The 25,576-nt window shown below is 40.2% G+C and overlaps 1 protein-coding gene across 1 annotated transcript in view; it reads left to right on the top strand.

The window, feature by feature from the left end:
• Positions 1 to 25,576, top strand: part of LOC105883021 (dual 3',5'-cyclic-AMP and -GMP phosphodiesterase 11A) — a 185,836-nt gene that overhangs the window by 43,792 nt on the left and 116,468 nt on the right. The window contains exon 6 of the mRNA XM_076005395.1: positions 11,404 to 11,454. Within this exon, the coding sequence (XP_075861510.1) occupies positions 11,404 to 11,454 (51 nt within the window). The remainder of the gene's footprint in view (positions 1 to 11,403; positions 11,455 to 25,576) is intronic.

Genomic DNA, 25,576 nt, shown 5'->3' with positions numbered 1-25,576 from the left:
ATATTTAATGATCATATACTATGTATGTTAAATATAAGCAATATTTAATAAGTATATGCTATAACCTCACTTATTTGAAGATCCTATCTACCAAACACGACTATTTGAAACACAGAAGAGAATCAGGAAGTAAGCAAAAATCAAATAAACCACAAAATTTATATACTGGAGTTCATACATTGGATTCATTTGCTCTGATTTGATGCACAATTCTAACACAACTTTCTATTTGATTTCCCAACTCATTGTGATATCTGTTAGTGCCCATCACCAACTATTTCTGGCTCTCTCCCTTCTGAGCCTGTGGTAGTATTGAACTTCCTCACTTCCTTGAAATCAGAGCTCTGTACCTTGCTCTGGCTGGTGAAATGTAATTTTAAAATGCAGATATTTCTCACCTCTTACTGATGAGGAAGCTGAGACTTAGGTTAAGTACTTAGGCCAACATTGCAGGGCCAGCGAAGCCAGAATTGTGAGCTCAGCAGTCTGACCCCAAAGCCTCTATGCTCAAAGGTCAAGCTACACTGCCTCCCAATGTTGGCATATGAAGCAGTGACAGATTAAGAAAATAAAATTTTACTAAATGAAAAGAAATGACCTGTCTTAAGAATTGCTGTAGGTAATCCATAAAGCGATTCATCCAGATGAACAAAATCAAGTACTACTACTGACCCCATAGAGAAGGAGACAAGACAGCAAGGTCATACTAGTATACAAGCCAATGGCAATTCAACACCCTTATTGTTGAAATGGAGAACGTTTTAGTGGTCTGGATAGATCAAATCAGCCACAACATTCCCATAAACCAAAGCCTGATTCAGAGCAAGGCCCTAACTTTCTTCAGTTCTATGAAGGCTGAGAGAGGTGAGGGAGCTGCAGAAGTTTGAAACCAGCAGAGGCTGGTGCATGAGGTTTCAGGAAAGAAGTCATCTCTGTAACATATCAGTGCAAGGTGAAGCAGCAAGTGCTGATGTAGAAGCTGCAGCAAGTCACCCAGAAGATCTAGCTAAGATCATTGATGAAGGTGGCTGCACTAAAGAATAGATTTTCAATGTAGATGAAACAGCCTTCTGTTGAGAGAAGATGCCACCTAGGACTTTCATAGCTTAAAAAAAAGTCAATGCCTAGCTTCAAAACTCCCAAGGACAGGGTGACTCTCATGAGGGGCTAATGCAGCTGGTGACTTTCAGTTGAAACCAATGCTCATTTACCATTCTGAAACCTTAAGCCCTTAGGAACTATGCTAAATGTACTCTGCCTGTGCTCTATAAATGAAACAACAAAGCCTGAATGGCAGCACATCTGTTAACAGCATAGTTTATTGAATATTTTAAACCCACTGTTGAGATCTACTGCTCAGAAAAAATTCCTTTCAAAATATTACTGCTCATTGATGATGCACTTGGTCACCTAAAAGTTCTGATGGAGATGTACAAGATTAATATTGTTTTTGTACCTGCTAACACAACATCCATTCTGTAGCCCAGGGGTCAAGGAGTAATTTTAACTTTCATGTCTTATTATTAACTTAAATAATAACTGTCAGAAAATGAGAGTCACACTCAATTGAGGTTTATTAAGCTGAGATTTTGAGGATGTACCCAGGAAAAACATAAACTGCAGACAAGCCTGTGGTTGTTTTTCCAAAGGGGAAGTTGGAACCTTCAGCATTTTAAAGACATATAGAGAGAAAGAAAAAGTTGAGGTGGGTTGATCAGGCAAAGTGGTTACATTCTTATGAGGCCCAGGAAATCTACATTTTAGAAAAAATAAGAAGAAGGTTACAAGGGTAAAGGGGAGTGAAAAAAGCATCAATTATGTAGATTTCCCTGGGTAGGTGGAAGAATGTCTGATTCTGTCTTATCTCCAGTTCTGTTACCTGCAAAGATAAACTTGTAATTCATCATTAGTGCAGAATAGGATAGGCTTTGATTTTAGGTGCTAGACATAGGTACAATTTGCACATCCTTGCTTAGGGGAAGTTAGCAAGGAATTTCCTTAATGAATGATCTGTGGGGTCAATTTTTCATAGGTGCCTGAGGCTTTTTTCTTTTGCACAAAGAATTAGGGGGATGGCCCTGAGACTTTGATTTTCCTTTTACATTATTTAAGAAATACATTTTATGAGGCAATAGCTGCCATACATAGTGATTCCTCTGATGGATCTGGGCAAAGTTAACTGAAAACTTTCTGGAAAGGATTCACCATTGTAGATGCCATTAAGAACATTTGTGATTCATGGGAGGAGGTCAAAATATCAGCATTAACAGAAGTTTGGAAGAAGTTGATTCCAACCCTGACGGTGACTTTGAAGAGTTCAAAATTTCAACGGAGGAAGTCACTGAAGATGTGCTAGAAATAGCAAGAGAACTAGAATTTGAAGTGGAGCCTGAAGATGTGACTGAATTGCTTCAATCTCATGATAAAACTTTAATGGATGTAGAGTTTGTTCTTATGGATGAGCAAAAAAGTGGTTTCTTGAGATGGAATCTAATCCTGGTGAAGATGCTGTGGACATTATTTCAATGACAACAAAGGATACAGAATAGTACATCGGCTTAGTTGATAAAGCAGTGGCAGTATTTGAGAGGATTGATTCCGAGTTTGAGAGAAGTTCTACTGTGGATAAGGTGCTATCAAACAGCATTGCATGCTACAGAGAAATCTTTTGTGAAAGGAAGAGTGGAGTCGATCAAAGGGGAACACTTCATGTTGTCGTATTTTATGAAATTGCCACAGCCATGCCAACCATCAGCAACCACCACCCTGATCAGTCAGCAACCACCAACATCAAGGCAAGACCCTTCACCAGCAAAACGATTACAACTTGCTAAAGGCTCAAATGAGAATTAGTATTTTTTTTAGCAATAAATTATTTTTAAATTAAGGTATGTACTTTTATTTAGATACAATGCTATTGCACACCCAATAGACAAAGTATAGTATAAAAATAACTTTTATATGCACTAGGAAACCAAGTGAAATTGTGTGACTTGCTTTATTTCCATATTCACCTTATGGAGGTGGTCTGGAACTCAACCCACAATAGCTCTGAGATATGCCTATATTAATATCACCCCTGGTTTAGCAGGTAGCTGTTATTTTACTTTAAATTCAAGAAGTTTGAATCCTTCTTAGATTTTTTAAAAACGCTTTTAAGACAGATATATTCTGAAGTTTGTGATAAAAGATCACAGCAAGCACAGTTATCCCAAGTGCCTTTATGAACATTTCATCCTATTATATAGAAGATTCTTAAATATTTGGCAATAGATACTGATGATTTCTCAGTTTCAATTCGTCCGTTCAGTTCCCATGTCTTTGAATCCTGTCATCATCTTGTTAAGAAATCCTGAAGTATGCTTCTTCACATAGGTAGGTGACACTTCTGTCAGGGCATCCCAAGTAAATTGGCTCTTCATTCCTTGTGGTTTGTCACCTTTCTTGCTTGGAGGACTACCACTGATAAAAAAGCTTCTTTATTTCTTTGGAGCTCCTCAATATAAATTATTTGAGATTTTACTTCCGAACAGCTTAGCTGAGGTCTTCCATCAGTTTAGTTTTCAAGTGTCACCAAGTGCCACTTTGCCACCAGAGCCATAAACATATCAGTAAACATTCATGCAGCCCTCGTCTGTCCGACACAGCCAGTCTGGGTCGTGAGTGGTGTCTTTGTTCCTCCTCTCTGCTAAGTGGTTCTTTCCATTTGTGTTCCTCTCAGCCAGTTTCTGTAATGGTCCATATCTCATTTCAGGAGCCAATGGCTGCCCAGAGCCACAATAAATTCCCATTAAAAATGACTGGTGGGAGGGATGGCCCTCAACCGCTCAGGGGAAGTTCCTGAGACAGCAAGACAAGCGCTTGGCTCTGGTCTTGAACTGCATGTAGGGAAGGGCCAGGCTTGATCCAGTGTCTTATCTCATAGCTCTGCCCATTGTTTTTCTTTTGAAATGTAGTTTATTGTCTTTCTCTGCTGTGCAAACTCAACATAAAACATGACTTCTTTCCTCTGTCTTTCGTGGGTCTAATAATTTCTTTATCTTGCTTTTTTTGTGTTTTGCTAGGAGAAAGTTTAATCCAAAAGTTAATTGAAGTCAGTAGGGTTTTGCAAATAGTGGTTTATTTTAGAAACTTTAAAGGTTTCTTAAGTCTGAGCTCACTAACAAAACCGAGTCATTAGTTTTGCCTCTAAAATATTTTCTAACTTAATATCAACACAAAAGATAAATCTATCTGGGATAGAAATTTTCTTGTGAAAGCTTACTGCTCGTCGAGTGTTCTGTGGATCAACTGTTTACTTTTTCATGTAAACTTTATACAAATTTTATTTCGCTGTCAGAAAAATTAACTACTGTGTATGTTATGGCTAAACTCTCATAACCTAACAATGTTTCTTATAGAGAAAGATAGTATATATATAAAATTATATTTTGCAAATGCCTCTTTTTTCAAAACTATTGTAATGCATTTAATTAAAGCTTTTTTTACTTGATCAAAGCTATTATTATCCAAAAATGTATGGTGTGCCTGGATACTTGCTATGAAATATATGTCTTAGGAAATTCAAATACTTTATCAAATTAATATAGTCTGGAATTGTGGAGGAAACTTTAACTTATCCAGGAAGCTTGGCAAAAGTAATTTTAAAAATATAATTCTTCAATTTGTTTAATTTTATTCTCAACTAGAGAAATATGCCAGATTGGTAGTCATTACTTATGCTATATAATTATGTATACATATTTTATATATTTATGTGTGTGTGTGTGTGTGTATATATATATATATATATATAAACAGTAATGGTTCTCTTTTGAAGACTGGCTATGCTAAAAGTAATTAAGAATTATCTTTGCTATGGCTCCTTCGGTGGCATCCATAGATTTGTCACAGATCTTAGGTTAATGAGGTTATGTGGCTCTATTAGTTTGCTAGGGTTGCCATAACATCACACAGTTCCACAGACTGGGGGGCTTAAACAACAGATATTTCTTTTCTCACAGTTTTGGAGGCTGGAAATCCAAATCAAGGTGTGGGAAGGGTTGGTTTCTTCTGAGGCCTTGCTCTTTGGCTTGCAGATGGCCGCCTTCTGACTGTGTCCTCACATGGTCGCCCCTCAGTCTGTGTGTGCCTGTGTCCTAATCTCTTCTTCTTATAAAGACACTGATCATATTGGCTTAGGGCCCCGCCGTATGAACCCATTTTACCTTAATTATCTTCTTAAAGAACTATCTACAAATACAGTTACATTCTGAGATCCTAGGGATTAGGAATTGAATAAATGAATTTCAGGGAGGAGGGTGCAAAATTGAATTATGGTGGGGGGGGTATAAAATTCAGCTCATAAAAGTAGCATTACTGAAAATATTCCAGATTTAAGACATTTGATAAGCTTGCAGGTGAAATATTAATGGTTCTGTGCATCAAACCTCAAACACTGAGGCTAAACTAAAACAACTGGGCACCACCGCCTTCCTGAGTGCATCCCAGGAAACCCTTTAGGACCAGAAGCAGGAACAGCTTAGAAGGAGAAAATCAGAGTATTCTTTTTTTTTTAATTACCTCATGTTACGGGGTACAAATATTGTTAGGGTCACATATCTTGCCCCTGCCCCTCCTCCCCACCCCGCTATGCCAGAGCTTCAAGCATGCCCAGCCTCCAAGTGGTGCGCACTGCACCCACCATGTAAGTGCATACCCTTCCCCTTCTCCCCCCTTCCACCTGTCCACCTCCCAATAGCAGATTTTTTGTTTAGACATTTTGGTTACAGTGTGTATCTTTGCCTCTCCCTAAAAAGGGATAGAGGTAATCCCTCCCCCCCCCACCATGCTCACCACATCCTTAAGATGTGGGTCTCCCCCCCAAATCCCTGTTGAACACTACCACTTTTTGAGCACCATAGTTTTAGTCTGTCAGTACCAATTTGATGGCGAGTAGATGTGGAGCCCATTTTCCAGGTCTTGTGTCATCTCGCTTTGTATTATGGGCTTAAGCTTAATCCAGGATAGCATAAACGGTGCTAGCTCACTATTGTTTCTTAGGATTGAGTAATATTCCAATGGTATATTCCATTCCATATACCACATTTTAATTATCCACTCATGAATTGACGGGCACTTGGGTAGTTTCCATGACCGTGCAATAGTGAATTGTGCTGCTATAAACATTCGGGTGCAGATGTCTTTATAATAGAGTGACTTATGTTCTTTTGGATAGATGCCCAACAATGCTATTGCTGGGTCGAATGGTATTTCTATTTCTAGCTGTTTGAGGTATCTCTAAATTCTTTTCCACAAAGGTTGCACTAATTTGCAGTCCTACCAGCAGTGTACAGAGTATTCTTAAGCAAGACTTAATGGTTCTCTTGTATTAAGGAATCTGCTCCTCTGGTTTGTTGGTTTTTCTAGAGATTCCTAGAGGAGACAATGCTACCACCCTCCCAGACTGTGGTTTACCAAAAGTTTCCACTCCTGCAGAACAATCTCCTTGCCCATCCACATGGGAATATACTCTTTTGGGAGAAGGTGGTTAAAAGATTCTTTAGCTAGGCCACTCTTCTGCCCTCTTTACTGGTTCTGAATTCTACAAAAGGAAACAGGGACTCTCTGAATAAGAAGATTCAAAATGTAAAACCAAAAGCTTCCTTATCATTAACTTTGTCAAATAAGGTAGGATAAATATTTAATAAATTCCTATGGCCTTAATAGATTAGCCAGTAAAGAGGCTTACAATCTCAGAATGAAATCCAAAAGGGCTTTGACTCCAAGTTGTGACCCAGGAAATTTAAAAATCATAAGAAAATAACCAAGGCATTTATTTCATCAAAGTCTTAAACTATTTAATTTAATTTCAGATGTATCATAGACCTAAACACAAAAGATAAAAAAAACTATAAAGTTTCTAGAAGATAGCATAAGATATATATTCACCACTTGGGTACAGGAAAATATTTCTTAGAAAGGATATGTGAAACAATAACAATAAAAATCATTGAGAGATTACACTTCATCAAAATCTAAAACTTTGTTCATTAAAAGATACAAGTCATAGACTAGGAGGTAATATTTACAAAACATACATAGACAGGACTTCAATCCAAAATATACTAATACAAAGAACTCCTACAACTCAAAAACAAACAAAACAAAAGAACCTACTGTAATTTTATATGAACAAAAAGTCTTAATCTGTAATAATTGTTTGCTTCACTGATTCAAACAGTTTCAATTTAGTGGAGTTAATAGCTTTTAAAAAAATAAATAAAGGAAGTGGGAAGAGTTGATTTAAACAGGGGGTGTGGGGCAGGGGATATAGCACGTTTTGCATACTAAAAGCCTGGCTAAGCACCACCTGGTGGCAGATACTTTTGAATTGCAGCTTGAGTTTTTGTGGGATTTCGTTAAAGGTGAAGATAAATTTTGCAGATTGCATCTGCAAAAATAGACTTGTAAACAGTAAGAGATTCCAATAAGATGACAGCCAAATTAAATTTTACCATATTAAAACCAAACCAAAAGAACAAAATCTATTCAATTTTTTGATTGAAAATAACTGATTAATATTAGGAGACAATGAAGATAATATGATAACATAATATCCTGCATATTTATATAATAGAATTTTAATTGAATATTAACATTAGGTTATTAAATGTGGAATGTCTGATTTTCTTAAGTACTAACTTTGACAATTGATACCTCTGACATTTCACTTAGACACTTATTGGTTGTTTTTTTTTTTTTATTGTTAAGATATATCCTTATTCTGTCAAATGCATGCTTTGGTTTGTAATTATCTTTCAAAAAAATTTTTAGAGCAATTTTTGTGAAACCGTGGATAAGTCAAAAATTCATGCTATTTTTAAACATGAGTCCTGTCATGGAACCAATGCAGCACAGTACAGACAGCTCGAAGTATCAACGAGGTGTTTGGGAAGGATGTGGCTAATGAATGCACAGTACATCCATGGTTTGAGAAGTTCTATTCTGGTGATTTTAATCTTGAAAACGAGCCACAGCAGGTGATCTGAGACCAAGGTGGATAATGATGAGCTGAAAGCTGTAGTGGAAGTGAATCCATCTCAACTTATACATGAATCAGCAGCAAAGTTTGATGTTACTATTCCAACAATATTGGGCCATTTGAAACAAATGGGCAAGGTAAAAAAGCTGGATAGATGGGTTACACATGAATTAAATGTGCATCAGAAGAGAAATCATCTGGAAGCTTGCCTTTCTTTGCTGTCACGACATGAAGGTGAACCATTTCTACATTGTATTGTTATGTGTGATGAAAAGTGGATTCTTTTCGAGAATCGCAAATGTTCGGCACAATGGTTGGATAAAGATGAAGTGCCAAAACACAGTACAAAACCAAATATTCATCAAAAAAAGCTAATGGTGTCTGTTGGGTAGTCCAGTGCTGGTATTACTGTAGATTATGAAACTTAGTTGATTACAGCGGATGTCTACTACAACCCATTGGATGAAATGATGACAATGCTTGTGATGAAGCAGCCAAGATAGGTCAATAGAGACAGGCCAATCCTCTTGCAAGACCACATGTCACGAAAAACAACGCTGCTCAAACTACGAAAGCTAGACTTGGAAACTCTCTGTCATCCACTGTATTCACCAGACTTTGTACCAACTGATTACCACTTCCTCCAGCTTTGGGCCACTTCTTGCAAGGAAAAATATTCAATTCTCAACAAGCTGTGGAAAACACCTTTCATTATCACTTATTCTCTAGACTTCTTCCATGCTGCCATAAACAAGCTACTGTTAAGACGGCAAAACTATCGATAGTTCAGGCACAAAGTTTGATTAATTGGACTGCTTCTTGTTTGAGATACAATAAGTGACATTTTTTATTAGAAATCGGACATTTCATACTTAATGCCCTAATACAATAAATGTAAGTTGGTTATTTGTGTGCCACATATTTGACATATATTATTGTATTTAGTCTTCCTAAGAACTCTGTGAAGTACAGGCCCACTCCACAGAATACCTCCATAGTTAACATTTCCCCAGTAGAAAATCTCTTCATTTTTAATAACCAAACCTCATGGAACATACTTATCTTGCAATACAACATTTTTGTGAATCCCCTCCCACAGAAAAAAAAAATAAAAATCACTAAGAAAAATCTCAACAATAGAGAAGCTATTACTTAATATAAAGAATTTTTGTTAATAACTGTATTATGTTTAGAAAATAACATTTTAAGCAACTCTAACCTAACATTATTTTTTTGTTTCATGTATACCTATGAATTTTACTGTGTTATGGTTGAGTTTTAAGAAGTTGTTGTAGATATTACAATGCATTATAATAAAAATAATGGAAAAACAGGCTCCCTGTTCATGTTTTCAGGTGGAACTTCTGATTTTCAAAAATATATTACTGACATTAAGCAGGAGATGCCTGTATGGTATTACTATTATTCCATTTTACTAATGAGTCCCAAAGAGTTTAAGTCACTTGCCCAAACTCCCAGAACTCATAAGTGGAGGTGCCCTGGCAGTGTGGCCGTAGAGGCCGTGTTGCCACCACCATGGGACACTGCCTCCATCATTGCCCAGCTTGCACCACACAGATGGTGTGGCCTGGGTCAGTGCTTCTCAAAGTTCTTGGTCAGCAAGTGATCAAGTTGGAATGTTACCAGATTAATATGTAACCTAAAAGGTAGTTCTGTGGCTTAGATTTGAGAAATGCTGAGTTTAACAAAATAAAACACGCTACTTTACTTTTCAGAGCCACTGTGTGCTATGATTCTCTAAGGTTGGTAGGTGAAGAAGGATTTAGCACTTCCCAGACTTATTTGTTTGAGATTTGTATAGATTAGGAATGTGTTTAGCAGCATAAAACATATAATATATATATATATATATATATATAATATGTGTGTGTGTATGCATATGGCCTTATAAGATACCAACATTGACTTTAAAAATGTACCACAGAACAAGAATTCTGGGTCAGGGTGGCCCAGGGCTGGGCTCATTTCTCTTTCTCATTCTGGTCTGCTGTCCATAACAAGCTGGCATTCACACTCATGAGTGTCACTTCATAGACACCAGACATTACTGCCTCTCCAGGCTTCACAGCTGTAGTCCAGGGAGGAAGGAAAAGGAAAGAGGCAACTCTAACACTCCCACTTAGAATTCATTGACCAGGGCAGTGTCACCAAATTGTTTTTTTTTTTTTTATTTTTTAGTTTCTTACCTTTAACCGCTTAGGTACCGAGTGTTGACTATAGTCGATAGTCACAGATGAACCGAGCTTCAACTTTAGCCAACAGCCGTGATATGAAGGCGCACAGCCGAGCGTCGACTTTAGCCGACAGCCATGATATGACTTTTCTAATTTTTCATTTATCAAAATAAAATTGTGAACATTTAAAAATAACGTAATGAAAACATATGTGTATATGTTACCTATTCTGATTTACATTGCAAGTAAAGCTGCCTGTAAAGTAAAACAAGCTTTCAGTGCTTTAAAGCTCTCCTCATCACACAAGAGCAAAACGGACTCGTTGTCAATGCACAGCACAGACTATCATGCAGACTGTGAGTGCCGGCCGTGGGCAAGGTTTCGCGGCCGGTGAGTGCTGTACCGAAGTGGTTAAGCCAGTAAGTTATGATGCCATGATAAACCACAGACCTTGATTTCTTGCTCACTTGACATGCCAATGGCTGCAGGTTTGCGGTAGTTCCGCTCAACATGTCTTCATTATTTGGGGGCCCAGGCTGAATTAGCAGCCCCTCTTGGGCCATGTCCTTCCCATGGTGGAGGGAAAATGAAAGATGGCAGAACCATGTGATCGTTCATAAAGACACTACTCAAAAGTGGCATTTGTGACCTTCCCCCACATCCCACTGGCCAAAGCAACCACATACTAAGGCAGATGTCAATAGGGCAAAGAAGTATAATCCTCTTACATAAAGGGCCCCAAATACATAACAATGTAATCTTTCCTACATAATAAAAGCAGGCAAGTGAGAATAGGTGAGGGAATGGAAGTTGGGTTGGAAACCTACAGCGTCTGCCACAGGACATACATACACAAGTGTGTAGATGCACATGCACACCACCTTTTTATTTATTTTCAGAGCATTTCACTGGATAAGTGTTCATATCCTTTGGGGACTGTGGTCTTGAGCCACATCATGTCCCTTTGAGGAAATAACTGCCTGTAGAAAAATCCTGGTATAAAATACCCTTTAACGTATGATCTGTGTAAGACACTTTGATTAGACATGTTATTTCTTGTCATACATTAAAATCCACTGTTATGTTGAAGTGATATAGGTGAGCAAAGCTTACTTTTAAGCCAGGAGAATTTCAGAAAATAGTCGTGTTTAGTTATTAATGTTCTTTTGTTTTCTTCTGAATTAGGTGCTATCATACCATGCGACATGTTCAAAAGCTGAAGTTGACAAGTTTAAGGTAAGGAGAAGGAAATGGTTGCCCTATTAGTGCATAAAGTTAAACTTCACCTGCACTCCTGACCCTTCATCCCTTGCCTCTGTAGATTTAGTCCTGACTACTGGGAGTTGGGGGAGTAGAAGTAGGCAAAGTTGTGTTTGGATCCTTGTGTTTTAGACGGGAAGAGGGGATTACATATGAGTAGCCCCCTCATGATCATTTAAAAGATTCACTATTACCATTTGTTAGGTAAGCAGGATATCAGGAGAAAAATATGTAATATGGTGAGGATCAGGACACCTAATTTTGGCATTGGTTTTATCTCTAACTTGCTGTTCACTTAAAATCTTAAGGTTTATATTTTCATCTGTAAAAATAAGTGAAGAGATTGAAATAATAGCTAGCACTTACTGTTTCCTGTGTGCCAGGCATAATCAAGGCATTTTACTCGTGTTAATTCATTTAATCCTCATAATCATCTGTAGTACATACTATTATACAGATGAATAAACTGAGGCATGGAGATGTTGAGTAACCAGGCCAATTTCAAATGATTGTAGGGGGTATAGCAATCTGGCCCCAGAACTGGAGTTCTTAACTACCATGCTTCACTGCTACATGGGGTGTGACCCAATTGCAGCTTCAACGTCTGAGAAGTCTGTGAATGTATCTTTACCTTAGTCACCAACATTCTCTGAAATGCAGTTCAAAATTCTTGCTTGTCTCTCTACACTCCTACCAGACAGTTTTTAGCAACAGTCAACACATAGGCATGTAGGGAAACTGATTTTCTTCCCTTTTGAAAGATTTGGTGTCTGCCTTTTTAAATTTATATGGAAGTTCAGGGAATTATCAGGAAAAGCTACAACAACAGCAAGAAGGAACATGTTTGTATTACAATATTAGTATGCAGTCTTAATTGGTGATGGCTACTTTCCTAAGAGTTTCATTTGCACAGAGGCCTTTGGGCCTGATAACTGAACCAGATCATTAGAAGAATTGAGTCACGTGAACAATGATAGGGAAAAAAGGAAGAGCCAAACACAGAGAGCAGGGCTGGGAGAATTCCTCTCACGAGGTCAAGGAACAGCACATCTACACTGGCATATGAGCTGCTCGGGCATCATCCAGGGGTGTGGTTTATTATTGGCTTAGAGAAATGCTTAGGGGAAACACCTGCAGTGGTAACCCAGATCCAAGGGCAAGATATGGCACCAGCAAGAGGTGACAGCTGACAACAGAGAAAGGAGACAGCAACCAAAAGCACAGCAGTCAGAGCCTATTTGTTGTAGAGACAAACATCCTGTATACTGACTAGAATGTGAGTTGTATCAGGGCAGTGCTTTTTGTGTCTTTTGTTCACTGCTGTATCTCAGCTGCCTTTTATAGTTCTTGGAACATAGTATCACTAAATGAGTACATGTTGAATGGATGAATGAAGGCATGAATGGCTAAATAATTCCAAGCAGCATCAGTGTTCTAGAACTCAAAATGATTAGTTATTAAGAAGCTGTAATATATAATTATCTTATGTATTTTTATAATTTCATTTAATATATACATTTTATAAACATTTCTCCATCAAAAATATTTAAAGCTTTTTCTGGCCGGGCGCGGTGGCTCACACCTGTAATCCTAGCTCTCTGGGAGGCCGAGGCGGGCGGATTGCTCAAGGTCAGGAGTTCAAAACCAGCCTGAGTAAGAGCGAGACCCCGTCTCTACTATAAATAGAAAGAAATTAATTGGCCAACTGATATATATATAAAAAATTAGCCGGGCATGGTGGCGCATGCCTGTAGTCCCAGCTACTCAGGAGGCTGAGGCAGAAGGATCGCTCGAGCCCAGGAGTTTGAGGTTGCTGTGAGCTAGGCTGACGCCACGGCACTCACTCTAGCCTGGACAACAAAGCGAGACTCTGTCTCAAAAAAAAACAAAAAAAAACAAAAAAAACAATATTTAAAGCTTTTTAACTTTAATAAAGTTCAGTTACCTAGAAAACCTATTCATGGAAATACTTAGTTCCTGACGAAATGCTAATATAATGTCTATATTATTATATTTTTGCTTTTGTTATAACTGTCATCATTGCGAAAAGAGGTAAGGGGTAGGCAAGGAGAAAAACAACAAGGCTCACAATGGACTAAATATGACTGCAAGAGCTACTCCGTGGGACCTGTCCAGAGCCATAGCAGGCCAACCTTTCTAAAAGTTACTGACCTGTGTTCAGGTTTAATTATTTGCTTAGAGTAAGGAAAACCCCATTGTTCTTGAATTTGTCATGTTTTTCTATTGTTAGCTTACAAACATACTAAAATATCGAGTATTTAAATTTGAGAACAAAGGGTTATTTCATCTTAAAATTGTCAAGATTATTAACTTAACTGATTTATTCCAGATTTTATCCTGAAAGATATTAGCTAGTATCCTATTACAATGTAATTGAGATATAGTAGATAATTATAACCAAGTGGCTTTTTGTCTTGCTATATAAAGTAAATAAAACATTATCATAATTGGTAGCTGATGTCTGTTATAACTGCAGCAATAACATTAAAATGTAGTGTGCTTAAAATAATCCTGCACATAGACTGTGAAAAGCATTGATCGAAATTCCAGGCTGAAATATGTGCAATGGCAGTTCCCTAACATTGTAGCTAAATAATAGTAAATAAATGCTTTGTTTTGACCAATATATATGACAAACTATGTTTACATTAAAATATATTGTAACCATTGCTACCTGCAGTGTTTATTTAACAGAGATAGTAAAAAAAATTTTTTTAAATGTGTACAGTGATTTGAAATCTAGAATCAGAGTTATCCATGAGATTTCATGAGTTAAAGGATGGCTGAGTCCCAGTGTATTGGATTATATCCAGCTGGGACCAGGCTAGTAATCTGTGATTCAGAGATTAAGCCAGAGTTTGGGAAAAAACTGATTTCATCATTTAGTGCTAAAAAGATCCAGAGGTCAAATGCTACATAGATGCATACGGCAGACTTTAGTTGAAAGTCACACTGCACCACATCTGAGATGCAGAAATGTCTGGGAGACCAGTGAAATGCGGTTATTTACATGAGAGACTCATTGTGGTTATTTACAAGAGGCCTCCTGAGTCAAGAATTCTTCCTAATGGCAGTTAAGGCCCCAGGCTTCTGTGTCTAGATGATTCCGAGTTCAGCATGGGATTTGTACCTTGGATTTATCCCTTACCTCAGCCTCCCATGGATTCATGTTCTTGGCTGAGAACATGAGTGAACACAAAAAACATGGACTTTAGTATGGTTTCGGTGCATTAAATACCCCCAATAGCACACGGCTCCAGAGTGTCAACAGCACACAACAGGAAGCAGGAGCCCAATGGAAGGAAGCATCACTACAGACCAAAGGCAAGGGACCGTCCTACCAGTGTGCCTGGAAGAGGCTGGAGGAACTAATACAGGCTGAGTGGTCACTTTTTAAGGACAGGTAAGGCATACCCTGAGGACTCCCAGAGATAAGTAGGAGAGATTGAGATCCTATACTATTGTTAGAGTGTGGTATGTACTATTCATTACTCTTAATTTGCTACCATTTGTACTAGTAGGTAGTGGGACCTAAAGGAAGACTAATTTCATACAAGATGAACCTGTAGTGAATCATTAAAAATCAGTAATGTTAGGCTGATGCCACCTTACCCTGTCTCACATCTTGTCCTCCTATCTCACATCCCTTCATGTTTTGGAATGTTTCCTGCTATTCTAGGCTGCTAGGGTGGTAGGGGGAGGTGGTGGTGTTTTGGTTTTGTTTTGTTCTGATAACTGTATTTCCTCTGTTGGGGAAAATCTCCTAGAGGGGTGTGTAGTGGTGGTTGAGTGAAGGAGAATACAGTGTGAAAACCTTTCTAGAAGCGTCCCTGGACTGTCCAGCCAGGATAAGTAGATAAAGCAACATATAATTGTTCATCCAACAATGTCAAAATTTGGGCTTATTTTTCCTGGTTCTGATATAATATTTATACCTTGGGAAACAGTCCATTGTGTACTGTGAAGCATACTGAACTATACAGCATAAGATACATCTCGTTATTTTTTGTACCTACTGCTCAGAATAAAAGCACTTGGAATACAAAAAAAAAAAAATGACAGAACTTCTTGGAACTAATGAATTAATTGTTTTTAAAAGTCTGATTCTGTTTAAAACATTAATAAATTATCCTTTATGGATCAATTGCCCTGTGCATCTAATGAGGAAACCAGGATCTTTAAAAAAATGGTTTTTAATCCTCATTAACATATACTGATCCTCCATGAACTTGAAATAAGAAAGTTATATATAGAAAATTTGTTTAGATTTTAGTGCCTGTTTATATTTCTTCAGCTCTGTGCTAACAGGAATAATGTATAAAGACCATATTGACAATTACATCTCCTTGAAGATGGCTGGTTTAAAGGCTTTTAATAACCTGAAGATGCCAGCTGCGATAACATAAGAAAATGAGTTTAGTACACCAATTATATGCTCTTGTAATTTTATGTACTTTCCTTAGATTCCAATGCGGTGGACAGACCAAACAATTATCACTATATATTGCCAGTTTACCAATTAAAATCAACTCATGGATGTTCTCATGTTATATTGCCACTTTCTATCATCCCTTCTTTCAATTCAGAACTGTATGGGTTAGGGCTGCAATCAGAGAGAACTCATTTACAGCACTATAACTGCCTCAGTAATTAAACACCAATAACTCACATTGCGTATCCAGGTTTGGACTACCTCTTACATATTTCAAGTTTTCAATGTTCATGCCTAGGCCACAAATTAATATCCTGGTAAAGTAAATAAAATAAAGTACCAAGAATAGGCATTCCTTGTAGCATTTACATACCAAAATAAGAATAGCTGCATCAAAAATAGGATCTTATGGCCTGTTCTGCAGACTGATCAATGGAATGTGATTTACTGGGCTTTAAAAATAATAATAGTGATTCAGACTGGAGAAGACACTTGGATCCATGAAATAGTCTAATGTGTATAATAAGAAGCTTCAGCCCTCAGGACTGCCCTTACAGTAATGCCAGTAGATGCGTCTGCCATATGCCCTGCACAAGGGCCCTGGAACAGGCGGGCAGGAGCGGAGGCTGCCCTCTTCCCTTGGTTGGCCAAGTGCATGGGATGTCTTTATGCAATTGATCCTGGGGTGGGGGTGGGCTCCTTTTGTAAGTGGCACAAGGGCACCACCTGGGCTAGCTGCTGCCCTGCCCAATCTATTTCCAAAGCCATGGGAAAGTCCAATCCTTGCAGCAGCCTCTTGCAGAGGAAGAACTCACTATGTAGAGAGGGGGTAACACCGTGGCATTTACCCAAACTCAGGTGACACAGAGAACCCCAAGGAAGGAATGAGGTGGAGCCTGGCCCTGTGGAGGGCTGCCCATGGTGGAGGGAGGAGAGCTCAGTTCTCACTCGGATCAGTAGGAGGGACCCTCCCGCCCTTGTCCCTGGGGATAGCCCTGGGGATAGCCCAGGACCTCAGGGTGCCAGAGAGGGGACAAAAGCTTTCTCTTGTTTCTCTGAGTCTCAGTTCTCATGTCCTTCCCAAAATGCTACCCTCAGAAATCTCAGCAGCAGCCTTGCGACTCAGCTCAGCTGATTTCTAAGGTGGTTTAGAAGATGCGCTTGCAGCAGTCTGAAAGGAATTTGGCTATCACATTATCCCTCACCTATTCTGTCTTCTCCCTTGTCCCCGCCTCTTGAATTTAGGAAGTTGTTTTGACTTTAAATAGTATTTATGCCAAGTTTAATATCCAAGTTGGTTTTTTTGTTTTGTTTTGTTTTTTCTATCATCAGGGAAAGTTATTGAACCTTCACCAGGAAATTGGCTGCAGAGGAAACAGCTGCCTCAGCGCCCTAAAGGGCAGCCTCTGCCGCAAGGCAGCCGCCCAGCCAGCGGCCACGCGGCTCGGGACACGGCCGTAAATATGTGGAGTGCTTGGTGTTCAAGTGTCCGGCTCTCTTTATGAATTGTGTCTTAATCAAATGCCACATCAGAAAAAGGATGGGTGTCCTTTGTCACTCTCGAGTGTGGAGCGTACTGCGGAGGCGGAGGCTGGGAGGGGCAGGTCCGGGAGCGCAGACTGGCCTTTCCTGCTGCTGAGCTAAGCGGCTACGGATTGAGGGCCCTTCAAGGACCCGCCTGACCAAAATACATCCTGTGGTGACCCTGCCCTCCCCTTGGATCGACTTATACAGCCACTATTTATCACTTGTTTCCATTTGAACACAAAGCAGGGACACTGTCTCTAGGAGGCCACTGGGAGCATCTACTTCCCTGGCGGGAAGAATGGGCCTGGAAGGCTTTCTCTCCCCGGCACTTCCCACAGTGCCGGCACAGCACAGGGAGTCTGAGCCTGAGGCAGGGAGACAAAGAGCAGAGCACAGGGGACAAGTCCTGAAGGTCCAGCAGAGAGCAGTGGTGTGGCCCGGTGACAGCCCTGACCCCTGAACTCTGAAGGGAACTGTAGAAGTCAAAGGTGGCAGAAACTTCCAGAACACTAGGGCATCCAGAACCATCTCACTCTCCCTTCTTTCTGGTCTTCCTCTGATTACAGCCATTGGTAACTGTAGGTGTAGAACCACTTGCAGCCTTTGTAGCCCCTCACCTCAGTGTTCTGGGCGTGGCTTAGCCATCATAATGGCTGGCGTCCCCTCAGCGGTTTGTTCCCTACACCCAGAAGCTACTACCTCCTGACAGGCCTCCCTCGCCCTCGCTCTCCCATGCACACTTTGGCTACAGTTGCACAGTCGTCGTTGAGCCCTCCCCGCTCCTCAGCCCGCACACTGTGCCCTCCACTCTGCCTTCAGAAGGCCCCTCACCCCGTCCACCCCCACCGCCCTCACCGGCTCAGGGGCTGGTTCTCTCCCACGCAGGCAGCTGCACGCTGCCCTCCGCGCTGGGCTCCCTCCTCCTCTTGACCCTCTCCCACACCCAACCTGTATACAGCTGCCAGATGAACGGCAGAACTCCTCCGTGGGTGCTGGGTCCCACTTCACAAAGCTTAGCCTCTTCCATGGGCCTCTAGATTCTGTCGATTCTATTTCTTTAATTGGACATTAAAAGTACTCAGAACTCTAACCTCCAATTCACTTTTCCAGCCTGTTTCCTGCCCACTGCCTGCCCCTTTCCTAACTTTGTCCCCACCTTTCTCTACATATTTAAAGTCCTAACAATGAGTCTGTCCATGCTGGGTTGCTCCTCTCTCCCTGAAGTCCTTCTAGCTGTCCCTTAGGCAAAAGTGACCTTCTCATTTTCCATTCTTTTCACCATACTTACCACTTCCTACCTTGCAGTATTAATCTTGGTGCCCCGCCTAACCACATGGTTAAACTAGAAACACTTTTAGGAGAGAATCCTTGACTTACTCATTTTTGTAACCCTTCTAACACCTAAAGCCATGTTTTTCACCTGGGTGCTGGAGAAATATCTTCCTTGTGACCAAATTCATTGAAATATTTGCCATTTTTATGGCAGAGGAAATTATAACGTGTGCGTAGAATTTTGAAGCAGGGATCTGTGACAATAGGAATGTCTGGAAAGTTTTTCTCAATTCTTGCTTTATGTTGTTTAAAACCCTTTGGCTTGGTTCTTGGTTGTTAGTTTCCTGGGTTTTCTATGCAACCTAAACTGTATGAAAACACAGAGATTCATTTTCTTTGTTTAGGATAAGTGCTGGCCCTATTCTCTTTGGAGTGCTCTGTAATGACAATGTCTCTCTTCCCTGCTGTGGCCAAAAGCCATTTGCCTTTAGTTCTTAGTTGATTTAGCAATTTCTTTACTATTAAATAAGATTCTTCATTCCAGTATCCCTCTACCACCATCCCACTGACTGAATTTTGTAGAATCTATCATTTCTTGACCTTCAAGATGCCTTTCTAATACTTTTTAATTTGTATTTTATTTACTATTTTGTATAGTCCTGTGATCTGTCTCTCTTGCCTATTTTTGAAATCATGTACCAGTCTGACAGTTCTTCATATTTTTTTCTCAATTGAAAAATGAATCCATCCGAATGCTTTAAAATGTTTACGAACCTTGTTCTATTGGTCCCAAGGCACCATATGAAATAGGAAGTTAGCAGACAATGTCTGACCAAAGGGCTTTCTCCAGTCAGTAGCCAGAGCTGCCCCTTTTTATACAGTCTTTGTAAGACCAGAAACACAGTGAGACCAGAGCGTGAGCAAATGTGTAAATAGACAAAGCAGCCACCAGACCTTTTGGTTCATTTAAAATTTCCAGCCTTCAGGTTTCCTTATCTGCAAAACAAAGCCATTTCCAGACATAATTTTATGAGTCTATAAAATTTATCCCCAGGAGGGAAGGGGAAAATAAAACACAAAGCAACATAAATGTTGACAAAACATCTTGGGGATTTTATGATTTCTGAATACTCAAAGTTTTGAATGTAAGCTCTGTTTAAGAATTTGGGTATTTGGTAGAAGATGGCTCAGCTTGATTTAATGACATACCATAAGTAATTTCTAAAGCCCCCCAGGACTATATTCTATTTGAAGGGTAATATAATGTAATAATGCTCATGAGGAAGGTAAGTGATTACGTTAGGTAAGGCAAGAGTCTTAATCTCATCAGTATAGAAACTGTACACTCATGCTACCTATAAATGTTTAAATAATGATGTCTTCGATAATAAGAAATAGCGATGTATAAAAACGTTTTCACGTCTGTTATCTCGCCTGAGCCTCACAGTGTGGTGGTGAGGGCAGGGTTAGCGTATCTCCATTTCACGTATGAGGCAACTAAGAACCCAAGAACCTATCTGCTTTGGTTTTTCGTCTCCCACGTTTTGTTCTGACCTTGAAGACAATGCTGCTCTTCAAGTGGCTGAGTAGGAAAATGGAAGCAGTGTCGTTGAATTTTACCCTTAAGTCATTTCTTTTGATTCGGCTATTATTATGGGAACTTTTGTGGCATCTTGACACTTTTGAGGTCAAATAAGTATGAATGGTCATGAAGTCTCAGAAAGGCAGAATTTTTGGCTGAGCTTAACATAGACATTTGAAAAGACTATCCATGGCATTCTCTGGGCAATTATTATATAATTCTGTTTTATTAGAAACTTCTTTTTGCACTGTAGTTGTGCTATCCGTGTGACTTCTTGCCCTGGAGTTTTAGACCGCTTAGAAACCTAAGGAAATTGGAAACAGCAAACCTTACAGAGACATTGCATCATTCTTAGCAAGAGAATATATGATCCATTATTCTGACTTCTTGCCTGTCATCTGTATAGTCTGATTGGCTATCTAGCTGTACAGAAATCTCTCAACATCTGGAAAGCTCAAAGAAAAAAGAGCAGCCCCACTTTATTATCCTGTTCTCTCCAGGCCTGCCAAGTACCTCGTAAGAAAGATAACAAGGATATGAGATTGCAAACATCAGTTTAATGATAAAGCACTTGTCAGGAGATAAAGTCTTATGTTTAAGGCATGAGAACTTATGAACTAGAGACTATTTGGGGGAAGATATGAAGTGAAGAATGTGAGACTGGGTTTATATTTGTCTATTTGCTATAGTGATCCTTGATGCCGGGAATGTCATAGACTGTCATCTGCACATCTGAAATGTGACGATTTTAACATAAACTCTCATGATACATTTTTAAAGATTTTTCAAAGTTTCTAGCTATTCTGAATTAATTCCTGATACTGTCACAATTTGTGTGTGAGTGTGTGTGTGCGTGCGCGTGCGTTTGTGTGTGTACACGTGCTTCAACTTGAAGCGCTACTCATGTGATTTGGAGTTTCAACTCTGGCTTTAGAGAAGGATCTCCTGGTAATTCAATTTCTCCAAAGAGACAATTGAATGGAAAATCTTTGAGAAAACAGGATCTGAGATGAAGCACTTTGGCCACTGGGTGCCATCCTTGCTCCACGTAAGGATTTGCTGAGCCACATTTCTAGGAAAATGGTTAAAACCCAAAAGACAGTAATTTAAAAGTAATTTCAACATATAATAATGTTTGTGTGTGTGCATGACCTGGAATACGTTAGTGACACAGGCAGCTTTTTCATTTGCCCAGGAGTGAGGCAGAGGGACTGGGGATCTCTCCCCTCTGGTTCAGCCTTAAGAACAAAGCCTGGGTAAGGCCCTCATGCTTGCTGTATCCGAGCAAAGCGCAAAGCAGCGTGGAGGGGCTGGGGATCGTCCGTGAGGTGGTGCAGTAGGTATCCAGGTATCCGGAGGTCAGTGGGTCAGGTGCCCCATTAATTATATTTATTGCTGTGTGTAATTGCAGCATGTGTATAGCAGCAGGACTTGAACCTAGCCGTTTCTATGGCTGCACTCCATCCCTTCAAATGCATTCCTCTCATTGCCAGAGCTGGTAGAGACATTAAGCACACCTTGTCTTCTTCCCCAGAACACTGCATGTTGGTGGAATGGTTTTGGGTGATTTTGCTTCCCTAGAAGCAATTCTTGGATTTTACAAAGACACTACCTTAGCCAAGCGTTAAAATATCCATAGTCAATATCTATGCAACAATTTTGCAATCTTTGGATTTGATGCTCATATAAATAAAGCCAAGGAATTAAATTCTGCATTATGAACAAGAATAACCAGAAAGAACATGCTAAGACTGTCATGTAATTCAGGTTAATGTTTCCATTCAGGGCCTCCAACATTTGGCTGGGACTAAAAGGAGTTAGGCTGTGCATGAGTAAGAATTTTAATAAAAACTGAAAATCTGTTATAGTCCCACTGTAACCGAAACTCTAGAATCCTTTCTTTAAGACCTCATTGTAGAAGGGGTCTAAGCTCAAAACAGATTTTCCCTCATCCCCCTAGGTTGGGGGTCACCGCAGCTGGCCTCAGAGTTGGCCCTGGAAGCTGTCTCTGAGCAGCTGCCACAGGCGCGCCTTTAGGCTCACTGTAATCGCATCCACACCCATGAAAGGACCAAGTATGAGAAGGGCTGGTGAGAACTTACACTCGGGCTTTTCTCAACCTATCCGAGGATAAACGGCTTAAATACTATTCTGTTGTTAAGCATCTACAGGTGGATGGACTTTAAAATACATTTCCTGGGCTTAGTGTAGGAAAACACGATACCAATTATTATATACTTTCAAATATTGCCATTCGCTAGGAGTAATGCTCTTACAGCTGCAGCATTCTTGCTGATCCAAAGTGCTTTCACAGCTCTTCTTTCGCTGTTAGCAGCGCCCCTCTGAAGGAGGCCCCAGCAGCCGAATCCCACGTGTGTATCAGGCAGCCCAGGCAATGTGGAAACCTCGGTTCCTGCCGCCGAGGCCTTTGCCTGGGACTCTCCTCCCCTGTATATGATCAGCCCGCTCAGTTCGACCCTCACCTGGTAAATAAACATTTCATGAACAATTACCAGCTGCCAGGTCTGTTTTGATACCTTACCTGTATTAACTCATTTAATCTTCACATTAGTGAAGTATTTTTTCTTATTTTACAGATGGTAAAATGGAGGCACAGAGAGAAATTCTTAGTTAATTACAGTGTACAAATTAAGAAATCATGACTGGGTTTGCACACTGAAGTTGTAACATTCCCTTTTGAAATGACTTGGAACTCTTGGTTTAGATCCTTCTGCCTTGGCTTGGTCTTCTCCTTATGGTCTGCTGTGAGCCCTTGTATAATCTTGGCTTAGTTCTCCGGTATGAGCTCAGACTTCAACATACTCTGCTAAGAGTGTTTTTGTTTGTTTGTTTCTGTTTTTAAGGTTACCCAGTTTGTAAAGTAATCCAGCCCCATTGTTTAGGCAGGTGTGCTTCCTTAGCCTGCGGTATTCTGGAATATCAACCTCAAGGAATCTGTTTGTGGGGTCTACCAACACTTCTTCCCTCCAAAGGGTAAATTTCTAACAATTCTTGTGCTGAATAATCCCATTCCTTTTGCTACTAGGTTCATTTTCCTAGCATATATTATAATCCACTTCCCACCTTTCTGGGGACAAAAGAGCTCTGTGAAAACCAAGCTTTGTGATTTCTGCAGGAACAGGTGGCTGTCCTCACTGCTGGACTTAAGTTTGTCAAACAACCCTGTGAAACACTGAAGCTGGCTTTTTAGGAAGAACACTTTGTACTCTTCCCCGATATACCAACAGAAAAGACTTAAAATTCAGAAAAGAAAAAGAGGAGAGCAAGAGGCTTTCTGTGACAACATTGCTTCAATGTGAATTAAGAGAGAATTGCCCTCCCTTCAAAACCATGGAGAAATTTATGCTTCTGCCTGAAATATCTTTTAAACCCTCAGTGATCTCCTTGAAAACAGCTTTACTCTGATTCTCTGAGGTGTTATGTGTGAGAGTAAGAGCTGATTACTCTGACAATGCCCTGAAAGACCAAGTATTCCAGTGTTAGGAATGTCCCTATCTGCCCTGGGCTGTGATCACGCTTCTCCATGTGAGCTCTTTCTCTCACTTAGGGGTAAATTCATTTGTGGGAAGTCAGGGTTGAGGGCGCAAGGTCCCGGATGTAAAATCTTCTTCCTCTATGTGGTATACATGCGCCCACAGTCTTCCCAGGAAGGGTTACAAACGGGAGTGTAGTGTACACCTAAAGGAAAACCTGCCCTGCTGAATAGGCTCCTGCAGAGCCAACTGCTGTGCTCCGAGCCACCTGACCAGGCGCAGGGCTGGCTGCTGTGGCTCTGTGCCAAGCACCTGAGCTGCCCCTTAGACCCAATGTGCAGAGCCTCACAGTACAGCACTGAGCCCCCGGCGTGCTCACTGCAGACTGGCTTTCTTTACAAAGGGTAAATGCGGCCTCTGTCAGAGCCGAGGTTTCACATCTTTCAGCAAAGCCCTTTAGAAAAGAAGTTTCTTTTCTCCACAAGTTCCAGTGTGGAGAATCTCAGGGACGTTTTCTGATGGTCCAAGTTGGTTTATGTGTCCATCCCTGAACTGATCAACCATGATGAGGTTGATAGAAGAATATGTCACAGAAGACATATGCTCATAGAAGAATATGTCATTTCCCAGGTGGAACCATGTGATTGGAGTGGAAGAAGGGCCAGCTCCCCTAGAAGGGAGCAAGGTGCCAGGCAGAGAGTAGCATGGCTGTCCTTCGCAGGTGAGGGGTACTTGCACATAACTTCCAGATAGCCCTCACTTATGGCCAGCAGACATCTCCTGGGGTATAGGTGAGATGTTCACAAGGGCCCCTTCATAACGTGTAGATCCTGGGCAACCCCCAGGAAGTGATGAAGTGATTTCTCAAGCGATGTTGGCTAGATCACATTATTGAAAAGAATATTCTATTATCTCCTTAAAGCATTTCTATTTCCACAGTTAAGTAGAAATCATGGGTGACCTCACTGATGGTCACCCTGATTTGGCTCTGAAACTCACCTAAATATTACAAGGCAAATAAAAATAATTTCCAGGGACATGCCAATTAAATTCCTCCAGGCATTCCTCATTAATGACTGTCTCATTGGGTCATCTCAGATCAGCATCTTTCTCTTGTGCTTGAACACTGGAGTCTCTGATATATAACCAGAAAAGCCCTGTGCAACTGGATCAACCAATAACCCACAGATTCCTTCTGGGTAGTCATTTCTTCATGAATTATTTAGGATCTACTGGAAAATTAAGCAGATCAAATAGGCCTAACATCCCTATATCCGATGTTTGAAACTCATAGTAAAATAACTCAATTCCTAATCTACTTCCTGGCCTCATTAGAATTCAATTAGTAGAAGGACATTCTTTCCTAGAGGCGCGTTGGCAGATTTGTGTGTGAACAGTTAACCCGGTGTTAGCAAAAGCAGTTACTTGTATCCAAACAGCTCTCTCTGACTGCAAAGATGAAATCCCAAAGCTGTTTAGACAGGACTATGCTTATCCTCCCACCAGGATGCAAATATTTTAAGTGGACAGAGTGAGATAAAATGCAGCCAGTGCAGCCCCTGACACTGACCACATCCTGTGGCTGCCGGATTTTTGGACTTGAAGGTCAAGGGATGAAGGTCAAGGAAGGGACGCTGGGGACAAGGAGACAAAGAAAATTTTAAAAGTTCTTGACGTTGAAAATTATGTCCCAAATAAAGAAGTTTGGACTTTAAAATGTATAAACACATATTCTACGAAAGGTATGTAGAAATACCCACATAGGTCTTG

The sequence above is a fragment of the Microcebus murinus genome, chromosome 8 (assembly GCF_040939455.1).
Source record: "Microcebus murinus isolate Inina chromosome 8, M.murinus_Inina_mat1.0, whole genome shotgun sequence".
NCBI lineage: Eukaryota > Metazoa > Chordata > Mammalia > Primates > Cheirogaleidae > Microcebus > Microcebus murinus.
This window is presented reverse-complemented; position numbering and strand designations above follow the sequence as displayed.